Source organism: Lytechinus variegatus, chromosome 2, assembly GCF_018143015.1.
Source record: "Lytechinus variegatus isolate NC3 chromosome 2, Lvar_3.0, whole genome shotgun sequence".
In the NCBI taxonomy this organism is placed as follows: domain Eukaryota; kingdom Metazoa; phylum Echinodermata; class Echinoidea; order Temnopleuroida; family Toxopneustidae; genus Lytechinus; species Lytechinus variegatus.
Window position 1 is genome coordinate 70,648,935 of NC_054741.1, and position 16,256 is coordinate 70,665,190.

A 16,256-nucleotide genomic window follows, 5' to 3' on the forward strand; every position below is an offset into this window, starting at 1 on the left:
TCCCCCAACAATGGAGAAACACTAACCGTAGCAATGAACATTTCAAAACATCTATAGGCTATACATGTATTTACATAGGCTATACATATATTCACACCAAGGTTGACTGTAAATGTCACATATTTAAACTACTTATTTGGTGATTTCTAATATGAATTATGAAATTTTTCAATTGTTATTAATTTGACAAAAACTTTTTTGCCAAATCTCACTAAAATCATAATAACAATGATAGTTTTACGTGTTCAATGACCCTGACCTTTAAATTGTGCATCACACAGTAAACATAATATTATCACGATTTGATTTCCCTTCAAGATGGTTGGTAGTTGGACGACATGCTTATTTTGATATTAAGATGGACATAGCTCTACTCATGGAATCATTCAACCTAATTCACTATTCTTCGAATTTTATTCAGAAAGAGATCTCTGTCTCATTCTCACTTTCCTTCGCTCTCACTATCTCTCCCTCTCTCACTCGATTTATATCACTCTCCAGACCCATAACTACGAACTTTGAAGGGGGAGCCAAGTTTTTGAAAAGAAAAAAAAGTGTGCCTTTCTGTGATGTGAGAGCGAAGCGATATCCCTCTAGTCAGTTATACAGGCCTGAACTAATTCCCTTTCTTCTACCCCTTAATATCTCCCTCTCCCTCTCTCTCTCTGCAACTCAAACAGGCCTCCTCGTCCATCCCTTAAGAAGAATCAAATCACCATCTTTCAGCAATCTTTACCAACAACCCCCCCCCCACACAAAAAAGAAAATCGCATGAAAGGAGTCTTTAGAGCGTGTTTGATGAATAACGTGCAAGTTCAGCAACGAATCGATACATTCGTGTTTATGTGTACATGATCACTTCATATCAAGTTAAGATCGGGTAAACGTGCTGTCCAAAAGAATCAAGTCCGCAGTAGTCTGCAGAAATGTTCTTAAAGGCCTGGTCACACCGCCCGAGCGTTGTTGGAGCGGTCGTGGGGCGGTATGGAGAGAGGGTCGAATTTCGCTCACAAAATTGGGGGAAAAAATCGAAAACAAAAATCGAAAACAAAAAGAAAAACAATCGAAATCGAAAATGGTGAACGGTAGCGAGCGGTGATGATTTTTTTCCTCTCCGCTCCAACAACGCTCGGGCGGTGTGACCAGGCCTTTAATAATGTGTGGCTCGGGTTTTTTTTAAGGTAGGGAAGAAAGCTTGATCATTTTTTCTTGATCATTTTTATTAATCATGTCGTGAAGTTGCCTCAATTCCTTTGGCCGCACAAAGTTTAGCCTTTTATAGTTTGCTGCAACTTATCCAGAATGTTGGGATGTTTATCTATTAATTTGATTAATTACTTATTTATTTATCAATTTGTTATCATTCATTTATTGAACTATTTTATCATGTATTAATTGATATATTAATATCTATCTATTTTTAGAAAACAAACAAAATTCAAAATAATACAGAGAAGGGAAGTGGCATGAAAGATGGAAAATCTTAAAAAGAGTACATTTTAAGACTTTTAAGATTTCAAGATCGAATACCAATATGACCAAAATATACCAAAAAGGCTGACCATAATACTTGACCATTACATCCTTAATCTGTTAAAGATTTGTTTTACAAGATTCTTTAAGTTGCTTATTCTGGAATTAAGAAATTATGAACATGATGTACTTGGCATTACTATATCTGAGTGACGAAAGATTATGAATTAATATTCTTCATTGACAATCTTTCATTATAATTTTCATATTTGTTAGAAAATTAAAAGCGCCAAAACAAAATACATTTCCTGTTCTGTGCATAGAATAACCGTCATGCATTCGTTGTTGCCAAATGAGGCGATGCTTAGGGGTGATAGCCGAAATGAGTCTTACTCATAAATCTAAACATGAAAATGAATTGGAAAGGTCGTGCGAGCTGAACTGGGAACAATGTCAAACTGATAATAACAATAACAACCCTCTTTATATACATAATCGATTGACCTTGTTACGAAAAATGAGCGCAATTGATATGCAAAACTTCAAGTGAGTCTCGTCCGGCGGTTAACAGTGGTGGGAGGAGTCCCATGAGCTTCGGTTAAGCACAATAGAGAGTTGCAGGAGAGAAACCGTCGTGTGAGCATGGGAACAATAGAAAGACAACATCGCCGTGAATGACCGCCTAACTACTCGGCAAGGATCTTCTCTCTTCAGACAATTCCTTCGAGATAGAAATTGAATAGGTTGGGTTTGATGAAGCGTGCAAAAGGTCCCGATGCTGTGAATCAGAATAACACTGTATGAGCATGGTGAGTGGGTGGGGATGCTGGTAGCGCACTTGTTGATGCGTTACATACCGTTATTACGTGATCAAGCAATCGACGGCCGACCAGAAAGTGCTCGGCGTGTATGCAACACCACCCGTCCGTTTAAGATCATCAAATAATATTAAAAAATTCGTCTCCTTCGGATCAAACAACATTAAACCCCTCTGCTGACAATCCACGACCAGTCGTCACTGGATGGTATCTTGCTTTTCAAGTGTCTTTGATCATATTTCATAAGGAAAGGAAGCCACAGCAAGCCAACTCAAATGGTGGAGTCTTCAAACTTGTAAACACCGCTTTAGTTCCTTAACGGGAGGAAGATTATACAGGAGTGTCGCTGCTTCCACGGGTTTCGTCCCGTTAGCTATACCTTCTTGGCCACCATCATCACACCGGGATGGCATCATCACCACAATGCTCGATATTTAGCAGGACTATCCTGTTCCTCACTTTGTTTGGTACTTTAATTCAGGATTGTTATGGATTTCCTAACGGAGCAGGAACCTCTGCCTGTTTTACCCTGATACCTGGCCACCCGGGATCACCCCTGACAGGTACCCCTCCATTCATCCTGACTCCCCTCTCATCATCGTACACTGCTGGAGGAACTGTTCTTGGTAAGATTGGTCTCTATTTATGTCACGATTCTTCTTTTATTGCAATGGAGGAATTATCATTAAACTTTTTATCATACGGTTAGATTTGATGCTTCTTCATTAAATAAACACATAGCAAAACTTATCTGATCATTATAAAACGCTTGTTCATATATATTGTTGTTATAAATAACTTGACATAACCTAAGCTATTTACTATTCTGTAAATCTAATCCAGGATGTGATTGTCCAAAAACATTTTTTAAAACAAATATATCAGGAATTATGTAATGAAGTGGTGTTAAATTGTTGAATAATTTTTCTGAATGAACATCATAATCTTGCGTTAAAGCAATCTTATTTTTGCGTAACATCTTTGATATTTTACAATGGATAAATACATTGAAATTTGAATAAATTTGTGTTTCATGCATTAACTAGAAAAAGGGGAAATATTTATATGATATTGACTGGCCTTGAGGGGAACATCAAATATATTGCCAGCAAATGAATCATATTGGCCCGAGTCTTTAGACGAGGGCAATATGGGTCATTTAAGGGCAATATATTTGATGTTCCCCGAAAGAAGAGCCAGTCAATATTTTTATTATCATCCAAATCAGATATCTAGAGCAAAAATCATGATAATGGGGATATTTCTTTTAAAAATAGAGTTCTATTGTGTCATGTTAATATCGGTCTAGGCTCTGCACTTAACCATTATGACGTACTTGCAAGCGCTCGGATTCAGCGTTGTCTTTATTATGACGTATATTGTTGGTGGGCGGATCCTTATGAAGCGTATCTCTTTATACCCGGGCTTTATCCGCATCCACAAATGCCCGGATGTGAGACCAGGGAAAATACAAAGGTATATTTTGCTTCGTCTCTGCATGCAAAGTAAATACGCGCACTGAGACCGAGGAAAATACAAACAATATACCTACCCTTCCCGATATTCAGAAAATGTAGGGCAATACGGTTTTGTAAATGACCTGCTCAGATGTCTGATACGGGTGATAATTACTGATAACCCTTCAATCGATGTGGAACACTGGAAAACCACCAATTCAAATCACTCATTCAATGATCAAGGTTATGCTTCAAATCAAAGTTCAGAAACCAATTAAAAAGATATATGATGCAATGAAAATTGTGTTAGATTGCTATTTTAGCGTTTGTACATGTACATGTACATCAATCACCACGAGATCAAGACCAAATCTAAGAATGATAATATGAATGAATCGAAAGTGCTTGTCGAGTTTGAAAGTTTTCGTAAAACCACGAACGACCTTATGAATGCATGTCAAACTAAGTTCTCAGTCTCTATATTAAACAAGCTAAAAGTTGATATATTTCAATTTTGATTATCTTTCCTCTTATTGTATAACATAGTGTCTTTTTATGTACATCAATTTAAGGATATTGTGTTTAAGAATCAGAAAAAAAGTTTTGGGCTAACACTTTGGCACTTCACAAACAAATACGTTTTAAACTTTAAGACCGGCATTATGAAATAATACCTCGTCTAGCCTTTGAAGTGTAACTATGATTTTTAAGAAAGACTCGAACTTGATTAGAGATTGATGTTATTAAGGAACATGGGATGAAGTTGAGTTGTGAGGGTGAGAAAAAGGGAAGGGGTTGTAGATTGATCAAGTAATAATTGAAAGGGATATCGTGGGAGTCGACCTACATGTATAATGTACTTGAAATAATTGAGAGGGAAATTCATACTTTCAATGTCAAGCAGAAGTGTGTTTAGAGCCAACCCGCAGAGAGGTTTATATCTAACGTAGATATAGAATAACATCCTGAAGCTTTTCTATCAATATTATGTCTCCTTGTATACGTGATCTCTCATGGGGTGTCTCGTAAGTCAGGTTCTACCTGTACGATGTTGATATCAATGCCCATTGGTCAACCTTTCAAACATGACATATTCGCTCTTGCTCATTGCCGAGCACGGAGTCAAGGTCCCAGTGTAACAGTCATAAATATTGGACTTTTATTCTGCACCTATTTCAAATTGCACGGAAAACAAAGTGATTGACGCTGCGTAAAGTCATCAAACTTTCTTTGAATAATTATTAAAAAAAAAATCAGTGTGAAATATAATACTAACTTACCTAGGGGAGGCCTTTTCAGCCCCGGGCCCCCTCGACATTTTTCGCGATATATCCGCTGCGCGAAATTTTTTGACCGCGCCGCTCGCTGACTTTTACTTTCAAATCTCGCGCAAATTTGGAGATCAAATTTGTGACGCCCGCGCACGCATGTTACGAAATTACGCAACATTATTTAAGTGCATGTCAGACAAAAATTGCTCAAAAACATATACAGTGCGTATCAAAAAAAAGTTTACACTTAGAAAAAATCCTGTAAAATTATACATTTGTAATATCCTGAAAGTTTTTCAACATTTTAACATTGGTAAAGATCCATTTCAGCAAATGACGATAACTCTGTCGAAAAATATTTCCACTTGAGTGAGCACCACTTACTTTTGAAAAGTTAGTGAAAAATGATTTGCGCAGAACTTTGAAATAGTTATGCGAATAAAATCAAACCTAAATAATGAAGAACATGTGGCATTTAGCTAGTAAAATTGATTTGAAGATATGTTTTACCTTTTTAACTTGTTTCCTTGCCCAAAACACTTCGAAGAGTGCATTTCGCCCCATCCCACTCCCCCACACACCGAGCCCATCGTGACGATATTTGCTTTACACTGAGCTGCGATTTACATGAAATGGCTTAGGCTTGATTTTCATTTTGTTAATCATTGTCAAGCTTGGGAAAAGTGTGGAGAAACAAGTATTAAATGAAAAATGACATGTAAACCCACTTTAAATGATAAAAACTTAATGAAAAAAGGTGAAAATGTTTGAGATAAACTTTTATTCAGATTCAGTTATGTCCTCAGATCCAGCTGGTACAAAAAGGGTAAAGGTTGTGCTTACTAAGTGTTGAAATTTCAATTTGGGTGGCAAAATTGTTACAAAATGCTTGAATGTATCCCTTTTATTTCAAAAGTCTGAGGGAAATTTATGAGAAATGTTTCGCAGGGTAAGTTTGATTTCGCCCTTTCCCCTTGACACAGCGTGAAAACGAGCATTTCTGCGCAAACAGATTTCTGCGAGCTTTACAAAAATGAACAGTGCTCACTCAAGTGTAACATTCTGTCAAAGCTTTTACTTTCATTGGATAGGTGAGACCCACACCCAAGATAATATGTGTAAAAATTACCCACATGTTGTATATTTTTTAATTCCCAGGGCTTTTTCAAAGTGTAAACTTTTTTTTGATACACACTGTATATCATGTACAAAGTCAATACAATATCTATTTCATCTAAAATTCATTAATGAGTGATTTTTCTCATTTTTTATTAAAACTGTATTCAATTTGATGCTATTCTATAACTGAAATAATACCCGTCGAATTTCTTTTAAAAGATTAAAAAAATAAAAACAAAGAAAGATATAAGAAATAAAAAACAATAAAATACATAAGATTTTTTCCTTTGCAGTTTTCATTTGCAGGAATCCCGTAAAGAATATTTTCACCACAAATTAGTTTTCTAGGAGCCTTATTTAGTGAATTAGAGTAAAAAGTATGATTACATTATTTTTTTTTGCAATTTACCTATGCAACGGCGTAGATTATGTCTTTCCCTACTATCGTGCAAAATTTTCACGGCTGATATATGGGGGAGGGGGGTAAGTTAAGGATAAACGAAGGTAAACCAAAATTGGTTCACAGGGGATATATATATATATATATATATATATATATATATATATATATATATATAATGGATAATGGATAAAACGCAAATTTTGACTTATTTTTAGTGTAATGGAAATGAATCGTTAATTCACTACAAAGTCTTATTCAGATTAATCATTCAGTATCTCTAATGTTTGACTGCTTAATTTACAACTACTAAGTATTTGTATATACGTACGACAATACTGTATTAAAGGGATGTACTCTACTACTACTACTACTACTACTACTACTACTACTACTACTACTACTACTACTACTACTACTACTACTACTACTACTTCTACTACTACTACTACTACTACTACTAACAACACTTATCACTACTACTACTACTACTACTACTACTATTACTACTACTACTAGTAGTAGTAGTAGTAGTAGTAGTAGTACTACTACAGTACTACCACTACTACCACTTACCACAACAACAACAACTACTACTACTACTACCACTACTACTACTAGTAGTAGTACCACTACTACCACTTACCACTACTACTACTAACACTTATCACTACTACTACTACTACTACTACTACTACTACTTCTACTATTACTACTTCTGATATTACTACTGCTACCACCGACATTATAATTGTAATTATATTGATAACATAATGAATTTTATCAGAATTACCCCGATCAATTCCTCTCTTTTGTCTCTATACTCAAACCTACATGTGTTTAAATTTTGCCTTTCACTATTTGAAATGCCTTTATAATACACAAATACAGTTAGCTTCGCTACAGGCGCATATAGTGCCACAACCCCTTATGAATCTGCAAGTGATCAAAACATCAAGAAGAAGAAGAAAAGAAAGGGGAGGAGATGAGATGAGAAAATAACATACTTGGAATCATCGAAAGGGGTGAATTGGAGCGTCAATCTATATATGCTTCGTTACCTCTATTTGGATGAAAGAAAAAAGAAACTCTCTTTTGGTGATTTTGCCCCTATCGAAAACTCCGGTATCAGCCTGTGCAGTTAAAATATAAATGTATATCACACAAGGAACTTTTCCATTTATAGTTAGATTCCTTTTAATAAAACCAATCACGTATATCACATTTAAGTGACAAGTGATGTTTGAAGAGGCTGGTTAGATTTTCACATCACACTGTCATTTCATTCGTGCATGTAATTATTTCCCATGGTTATAGCGTACAATTTACTTGATCCATAGGCATGATAGGTCTACGTTTTACAAAACGTAGCGATTGATGGCATGACTGATTAATTCTAACGATTAATTGCACCAATCCATACATGTCTGTACAATTAATCGTTAAGATTTATGTTAAGAAGCCATGCACATAATCCAAGACGATGTGCTATAATGAGATTGGTTTTTAATCCTGTGATCTCTGAAAAGGACCTAAAACTGTATGTCCCCTGGCCCCGTCTTACAAAGATTTACGATTGATCCGATCAATTACAACCACTGAAAGGCAGTAACATCAGCATGTCATGTTTGTTCAAAATAAATTATTGATATATTAAGTCTTCATCGTTTTCTTAAAAATTCAGTGTGCTATTTTTTTGGCGAATGACATTGTTTAAATTTCCTGGAGAAAATTTCTTGCATTGTTGGGTTTCCGCATAGTTTAGGTTGATCGGATCAATCGAAACTCTTTGTAAGACGGGACCCTGATTTTTTCTTTTACTTGCATGAAAGTTGAAGCTTTCAGAAATTGATTTGTTTAATAAGTAATTTCATAAGTAATCTTTTTCTTTTAAAATAAATTCACTTTAAATGCAATTCTGTTTAGCCAACAGTTGTCATTGGATTCATTATATTTACCAACCTAATTCATTTTAGGGTGGAGTCATACCAATTATGGGTCTTCTTAGTTTTCGTTTTGCGACAAATGAACCTGCAAATGAATCAGATTTCTTAAATCTGGTAACAAATTGCGCAATGACAATTTATGAATGTGACATAAAAGCTAGTCCTATCTTTCTATTCTCATTACAAGTCTTCGCTGAATTTATGTAATTTGCCATTCGGAATCATTTTTATTGCATTTGGCCTTTACCTTTAAAAATATATATTGACTTACAACCTGGCGAAATTTTGAGAAATATATTGCTTTTTGCGGTATTATGTCACAATTCCATCAGCAAAGGCACTGAGTGAAAATGTTCTATATTGTTTAGATTTTTAATCTCTAGTAAAACTTTTTATTGAGTGGTTAGTTTTTCGATGGGATTTTTTTGTCATCACCATCATCATCATTCATGAAAATACGATTGTTTCTTTTAAAACTCTTGATTGGACCAGGGATGTGATGAAAAATATTTAATACTAATTTATACTTCTATCATTCGTCCTAGATTCTACCAAATAGAAATGAATTTTTAGAAATGAAGTTGAAATTTTATGAAAGAGGGAAGGGACTATTCATATTTCCGCGAACTGTAAATTTTCACAGGAATGAGTGAAACGCCTCGTGACCAGACGGTATAATATTGATCCGCTTAGCAGCTGAAACAATAGCAACAAACTTCACCTTTTCCATGTTTTTATTTAAGTAGCAATGTGGCTCATTGTTAAAAACAAACGGATATCCAACCGTACACAGTCACCAACGAGTATTTTTTTTCTTCAAAAAGAAGAAAATGCTCATTTTCGCACGGAGTCGTGAAAATGAGCTCCCTGTATTTTTTTATGTTTATTTTTAATTTGCATACATTTGTATATACATGTATATGTATGTATTCACATACACACACAATTATAATGATAACGAGTTACGACATTGTGGAAAACTTCACATACTCTAAATTATTCTCTTTCAAACCATGCACACATATCGCAATTTCCGATTATGATTATAAGACCAGATTTCTTGATAAAACCTGCTATTTAAAAATGGAAAAGGACTTAACTGAAGGTCCTTTGAATTATTATATTAACCTGTCAATCGACTAATGAACGAAAAGAAATCTTTTCAAGCACATTACCGTTAATTCATTGGACTTGAAGTTGAAATTGCATCACATCATCATTGATAATTAAATATCAAAGGGCGAACGATTAAACTCTCTATGGAAATCTGTTGGCCCATTCAAGGCCCGCACATAAACCAAATATATAATTTTCATTTTCCTTACCCCCCCCCCTTGTGAATAGGAGTGTGCTGTCAATGAAGAAATATAAAAATGTTCCTATCATACCTTTTCACTAAGACGTGATTTTCTTTTGTATTCGGTTTTCGTTTCGTGAATCGCTCATACTGTACATCCTCTTTGTCATGTATGGAATCATGGTTAAATGATACATATATTGCTATGTCAGTTCATGTATAACTATCGTAACATTTAACCTGCTTATTCCCTCTATCTATGGTGATAACTATTGTTGTTGAAATAGAAGAAGTGTTAAAACATGTTTCTTGCGTTGATAAATCTCTGTGATGAAAACACATGCAGGTGGAATTACTTATGAATGCTATATACATTAGCATTATCACATAATAATAATTGTCCTATGTAGACATAATGTAAAACGCAGTCCTGACTCAATTCAGGTAAATCCTTGGATATCCAACTGGTTTTAAATCCGCTTATTCAAGGAGTGAATAAACGTTTCCTTCAAAATATGCCCGTCTTTGTTGTCAGCAGAATGACCTATTCAAAGAATCGAAATTCTCGATGTGATTACGTCATCGTAGCTCCTTCAGTATTGCAGGGCGTGTCATATACTAATATTGTCCTGTATATGTTCACAGTACCATGAATTTACAGACATATCAAAGCTAAAAGTAAAAAAAATAAATATCATTAATTGAAACCATCTTCATGTAAGTCACGAATAAGCAACGTGAAAAACGTAATGCCAGAAAGGTCCTTTTATTTATGCATTTTGGATTTCCTTTATACATGGCGCGGTTATTGAATTTGCTATGTAACATTGATTTTTGTTCGAATATGACCATGAGATGCCCCTGCGCTACCTTTAAACCACACAAATGACATAAAGGGAAATAGACTAAAGGCTTCTTATTTCTTACATGCGGTTATGGTTTACTTTATGCTATTATGGATTTTAGTACCATATTTTAAAGCCTTGCATGTAGCCGAGCGTAGCCGAGCGCTAGTTTGCATTTTGTCTGCGTTAACGTTATAAAAGTTTTGCAGTTTGCCATGTAACCTTCTCATGGTGCGCACCCAAAGTTCTTATTCGTTCTCATTTCGGAGTGTTGACTTTTTTTGCTTGCCAAAGCTTTAGGACAAAATAGCACCCATTCAGGCATATGTGAATAGGGAAAAACAATTTATTTTCAACCTGAGACCAGTCCATTGATGGAATGGATTACATTACAAAACTAGTCACACGTATTTCTACATGTTTGGTACACATCCTTCCGTTTTCAAAGCAGCAAACGATAACATTCTTTTTTTTTTATTTATGAATATAGAGAATCGTGTCTACATCTGTTTTTAGAATCACTCCAAACAATTTTAATTAATCCTTTATATCTCTTAATCACTTAAAAACCTTTCAAAATAGTTGATTGGCTGGTTTTTATACAAACAATGCACCTTCATTTCTCTCATGACAAATTGTGTGACTTAATGGCGTGTGATTAATTGAAAAATTTGAACCTTCATTTTCAGCAAATGTAATTGTAATGATCGAAGGTGTGTCAAGCATTTGGAAGCATGGTGTTCATTCAATTATCAAACCCTATATAGCAAATACTGACCTTTATAATTCTATTTTAATCATGTTAAATGATAATTCTCTTTTAAACATGAATAGACCCTGCTGAGAAATAAAAACAGATTTCGTAATTGTTAATAGTCTATGTGCTAAGGTTTCTTTTCACAATTGAAAAGGAGATTTTTTTTTATATAGCTCTGCATGACAACAGGCGAATTGATTCGAATGTACATGTACTACTACTACTACTAATTTCGATTTGATACCTCTGTTGTAGTGCAATAAATTCCAAATCTACTGAAGAAGGTTAGGCATACACACTACTTTCAAGACACGTACATTGTAATTACCAATCATGGAGGTACCTCCACGTATCAATTTACCAAGACAATACAATGTTGCGCCAGCACACTACAATCTGACGGCCTACATGTTAACTCATAATTATGCTTCCAGTAATTACGTAATTTCTGTCAGAAATTATGACCACACTAGAGATATATAGGATGAGTGTAATGTGGATGAAATTGTGTATCACAGATGATTATTTACACGTTGCTATAGAAACGCATGTTATGATATCGAAATGGATCAACGTGTCTCTTGTTACTTGGAATTCGTTCGAAGTACTTTAAGTTGCGTTCAATGTCCGACAAGCCATCGATTTTATCATATTTAATATCGTAGAACACTCTCTAACTACATGTATCTCAGTTAAATTTTCATACGCAATCCATTTGGCAAAAGCGGAATATCGCAATTATGATAATACTAATTGAAATGTTAAAGGACAAAGACAATGAAAAGAGAGAAAAAACAAGCATAACACTGAAAATTTCATCGAAATCTGATGTAAGATAAGCATAAGAAAGTGACCTTTTAAAATTTTGTTTAATTTAACAAAATAGCTATATTTACGTCCTGGTCAGTATGCATATGAGGAGACCGATGGCATCATCAACTCACTATTTATTTTGTATTTCATTACAAGAAATATGAAAGATTCTAATTTTCTCCTTGTCATAAGAAACTGAAGTTTTATTCCTACGTGAACATGTGTAATTATCATTGTAGTAACATTTTGTGATTTAAACAAGAAAGACCTTATTATTGTAAAATCTATAAAATGAAATATTATATAATTAAAACATTGAAAAACGAAAAAAAAATAGTGAGAAGGAGACATCATAAACGCTCTCATTTGCATATTATTTTACACCCGATTTTGACGAAATTTTCAGTGTTATGCTTGTTTGATTTTGCTTTTTTATGCAAATCAACTTTTCGTTGGAGTGGACTTTACCTTTTATGATGAAACAATATCATTTTCTTTATTATTATTTTCATCATCATCTTCACCATCACCATGATTGTCAACATTTAGAAATTATTATCTCTGGGTTAAGGTATTTGGTATTTCTTGAATTTATCGTTGGATACTGAGTGTGGTATCATTTTCACCAGCTGAAAGAGATTATTTCGCTTTCGCTGATCAACTCCCCCTCCACAGTAAGTATTTATATATACAGAATGGTAGATTTGGCTAACCTGTATGCAAACACGCCGCATGGCCTGTTCAGACTATTGTTTTTCATGCAATTCATGTATCTACTAAAAGTTGGTTCAGACGTAGGAGGGTAAACATCTCATGTAAAGGCTGAAAAATGACAAACCGAGTAGTGAATACAGTGGGGGCTCGCTCCAGTTGAGAGGGTGAGGATCTTTGTTTTATAAAGCTTTCGCAAGTTTGTAAAATGATACCGTTCTTCTCAGGGTTGCATTCGCTACTTAAGGAGATGCTCCACGGTATTCTGTTGAGGGGAAATCAACTATACGAAATAATTTTTGTTGTCTGAACGTCAACTGGAGACAAACCATGGAAACCAAGGCGATAGCATGTTACGCTCATAGACACACACACACTTTCGATTAGTCGAATCAATGCATTACGGACAGTCAATATTAGTTTGGTCTCACACCACTTGCATTTTAGATATCTGCGCGTATAGTTTGCACTTATTTGATTTACTGGTTGCTTTTTGACTGGAATGAATCAAAGTCGCCATCTCAATTATTTGATGAAGTCGTCTTGGTGTGTACTCAACCATCTGTAGCCTACATCACAATAACAAAAGATAAAATACACAGATATGCATATATACATTTATCAACGATATCTGATAATATATTTGATAAAATAAAAGTTAACAAAATTTTATTAGTTATAAATGAGTTATTCAAAGAGGTGATTAAATCGGAAAGAAAGTCACTTTGTTTTCCCACTCTGTGTATTTGCCAGGAATATTACTATGTTCAAATATCTTCCACAAGGCAGAAGTTAATATCACCCCTTTATGTATTTTACTGCCGCTTTCTATCAATGCGATTTTACAGTAATCATATTGTTAATCTTGGTTAGTAGTAGATTAATCAAGATTCGAATACAAGTAGAATCGTTGGAAAGCGCTATGATGGCAATTGTTCTACGACCTTTCACACACACAGTATTCCAGAGATAACAAACCTGTATAAAGAGCTCAAATTATTCATACGGTGATTTATAGTCCGCATTCATTGTCCCCCATTTCGCTTTGATTAAGTATTAAGAATGAACAAGACCCGGTTCTGTTATGATAATGAAATAATCTTCAGGTAACGGGTCATTTTGTCTTTTTCATTGAATTAGAGCCAGGTCAATGGAGTTTTCCTATATTCAATACAATGAATTTATGACACATATAATGTGAAGCATAACATCAAGAATTCATAGACCGTAGTAACGGAAGGGGGCTCAAATCAGGGAATTAAAAGCTCGTCGAGCTAGCGATTTCTTTTCATTCTGCCCCCAAATTGTACTTTTCAAATGTGTCGTCAATTCAGGGTACATTCACGGAATTCCCTGTGCCTAGTAATGGTGCCTAACAGAGGAACCTTCACACATTTAGCCTTTTCTCTACATATATTTATAGTCCGTTTTGTAAAAACAGTTGGAAAGCATTCCTAGTTGTCACATTTTAACAAATCCTAAGTATATGATACAAGAACACATAATTTGTGGAATTTAAGTTAAAAGATTAAAATAATAATACAATCACGCCCCATCTTTGTCATCTTGAACTGAAAGTTTGACAAGCATTTGTATGTCTGGAAAATTGTTGGTTTATAAAACCTGTAATTGGAAGTCAAATATTTTATGCATTATTGGCGATAAGAGCCTCACCCCGTACTATTATTGTGGTCGCAATTATGCAATGCAATAGTAAACATTATTTCCCGAAGCACGTACTTACCATAAGGGTGTGTACCAACTCCCTCATCTCTATCAAGGCTATGAAGGTGTAGTGGTATGCCCAGTATAACTCGTTAAGGTTCCACTTCAGTGTGTTTTTTGTTTGTCTTTTCATAACTTATTTTATGAACAATAGGGCATTGCAACAATTCAAATTCTTATTTAGTTATGATAAAGGTTGAAAGACTTTTGATAGAAAGCATTCAAGAAAGTGCTTGTGGCATTACTGTAAAGGTCTTATTAGAACAATGAATTTAACAATGAAGTCAATTAAGTGGGATTTGAGTAAGGTCGTTAATCGACTTTTGATAAGACATTTTTGTAACTAGAGAATCAGAGACATGGCTGCGGAGGGGTGGATAATAAGAGAGAAAAGGCAAGTGATGAACGGACGGAGATAGAAAAAAGAGAACTCTATAAAAAAATGAAAATGTTAAATCAATATTTGAAAGGTTGGAGGAGAGACGCCCTTTTCCAAATGTTACATTCCAACCATTCATAAACCCGAATCCAACATTTTAAGTGTTGGGTCGGACCATTTTAAGTGGTAAATGAATCATTGAGAAAAAGTTGACACTCCCCCAATATTTCAAATGTTGATTTAACATTTCATTTTTTTGTGTGAGGGAAAGGTATAGAGAGAGAAGGGGTTGGAGGGAGGGGATAAAAGGAGGGGATTGAAAATGAATATACATTTGTACATAGATCGAGAGGGACAGGGACTAGAGAGGGGGTAAGAGTGATAATAAAAAAGGTTAACCGAATAATGTAACTCTTAGTGAAAATTAATAGCGTACAGAAATGTATCAATTGAGATTCTTCTTAAATTCATTAACGACTATTCAGGAGAAATTATTGTTTACCGATTGAACAAATACTAAGAACCCAATTGAATTATAGTGTCATACAAACACAGCTGTTAGTGATGACTGGCTCTAGTCAACGCGAAACCGTGCAGACGTAAAAAAGTGTATGGTTAGAGGACCACAATCGAACTCTAGAAATTAACTTTCAATTAAGTATTGAAATTTCAACTTACGAACTCTTATAGAAACATCCAGTTACGTATTTAACCACTGAAGGTTATTAAAATACATCGAACAATATGGAAATATTTTGTCTCTATTTTCACACTAGCAGAGGTGTTATATTCACTAAAGTGACATGTAGTTTACGCAGTTGGTTCCTTTATTTTCAAGTAATGACACATCTATTTATATTGTGGCCCTGAAACCGGCAATATATACTCATGTCGTAAGAAAGGAAAGTATGACTGGCCACTAAAAAGACAATCATCTGTAGATGTACATTTACCATTGAGCGAGACAAGATAGGTTAATTAATGCTCATTATGTATGCTCAGTGTAAACATACACTGAATTTAAAACAATACATTTTAAGAAACATTTATGTACTTTACAATATACATGTACGTATTTCTATTCAAGTGTCCAAAATAGACTTACATGTATATAGCTGTCCATGGTGCACTCAAAATGTACGTTCTTAAGATTATGTTGCCTAAAGATAAGTGAGCAAAAACATAAATAATGAGAATCAGATTTAAAAGCATTAAGTTTACCAAGGAGCTTGCATTTACAATTTC

The 16,256-nt window shown here is 34.6% G+C and overlaps 1 protein-coding gene across 1 annotated transcript in view; it reads left to right on the forward strand.

The window, feature by feature from the left end:
- The first annotated feature begins 2,135 nt into the window (after positions 1 to 2,135).
- LOC121408872 overlaps positions 2,136 to 16,256 on the forward strand; it is a 120,577-nt gene continuing 106,456 nt past the window's right edge. Inside the window, exon 1 of the mRNA XM_041600560.1 lies at positions 2,136 to 2,917. Coding sequence (XP_041456494.1) covers positions 2,698 to 2,917 — 220 coding nt within the window. The 5' untranslated portion in view covers positions 2,136 to 2,697. The remainder of the gene's footprint in view (positions 2,918 to 16,256) is intronic.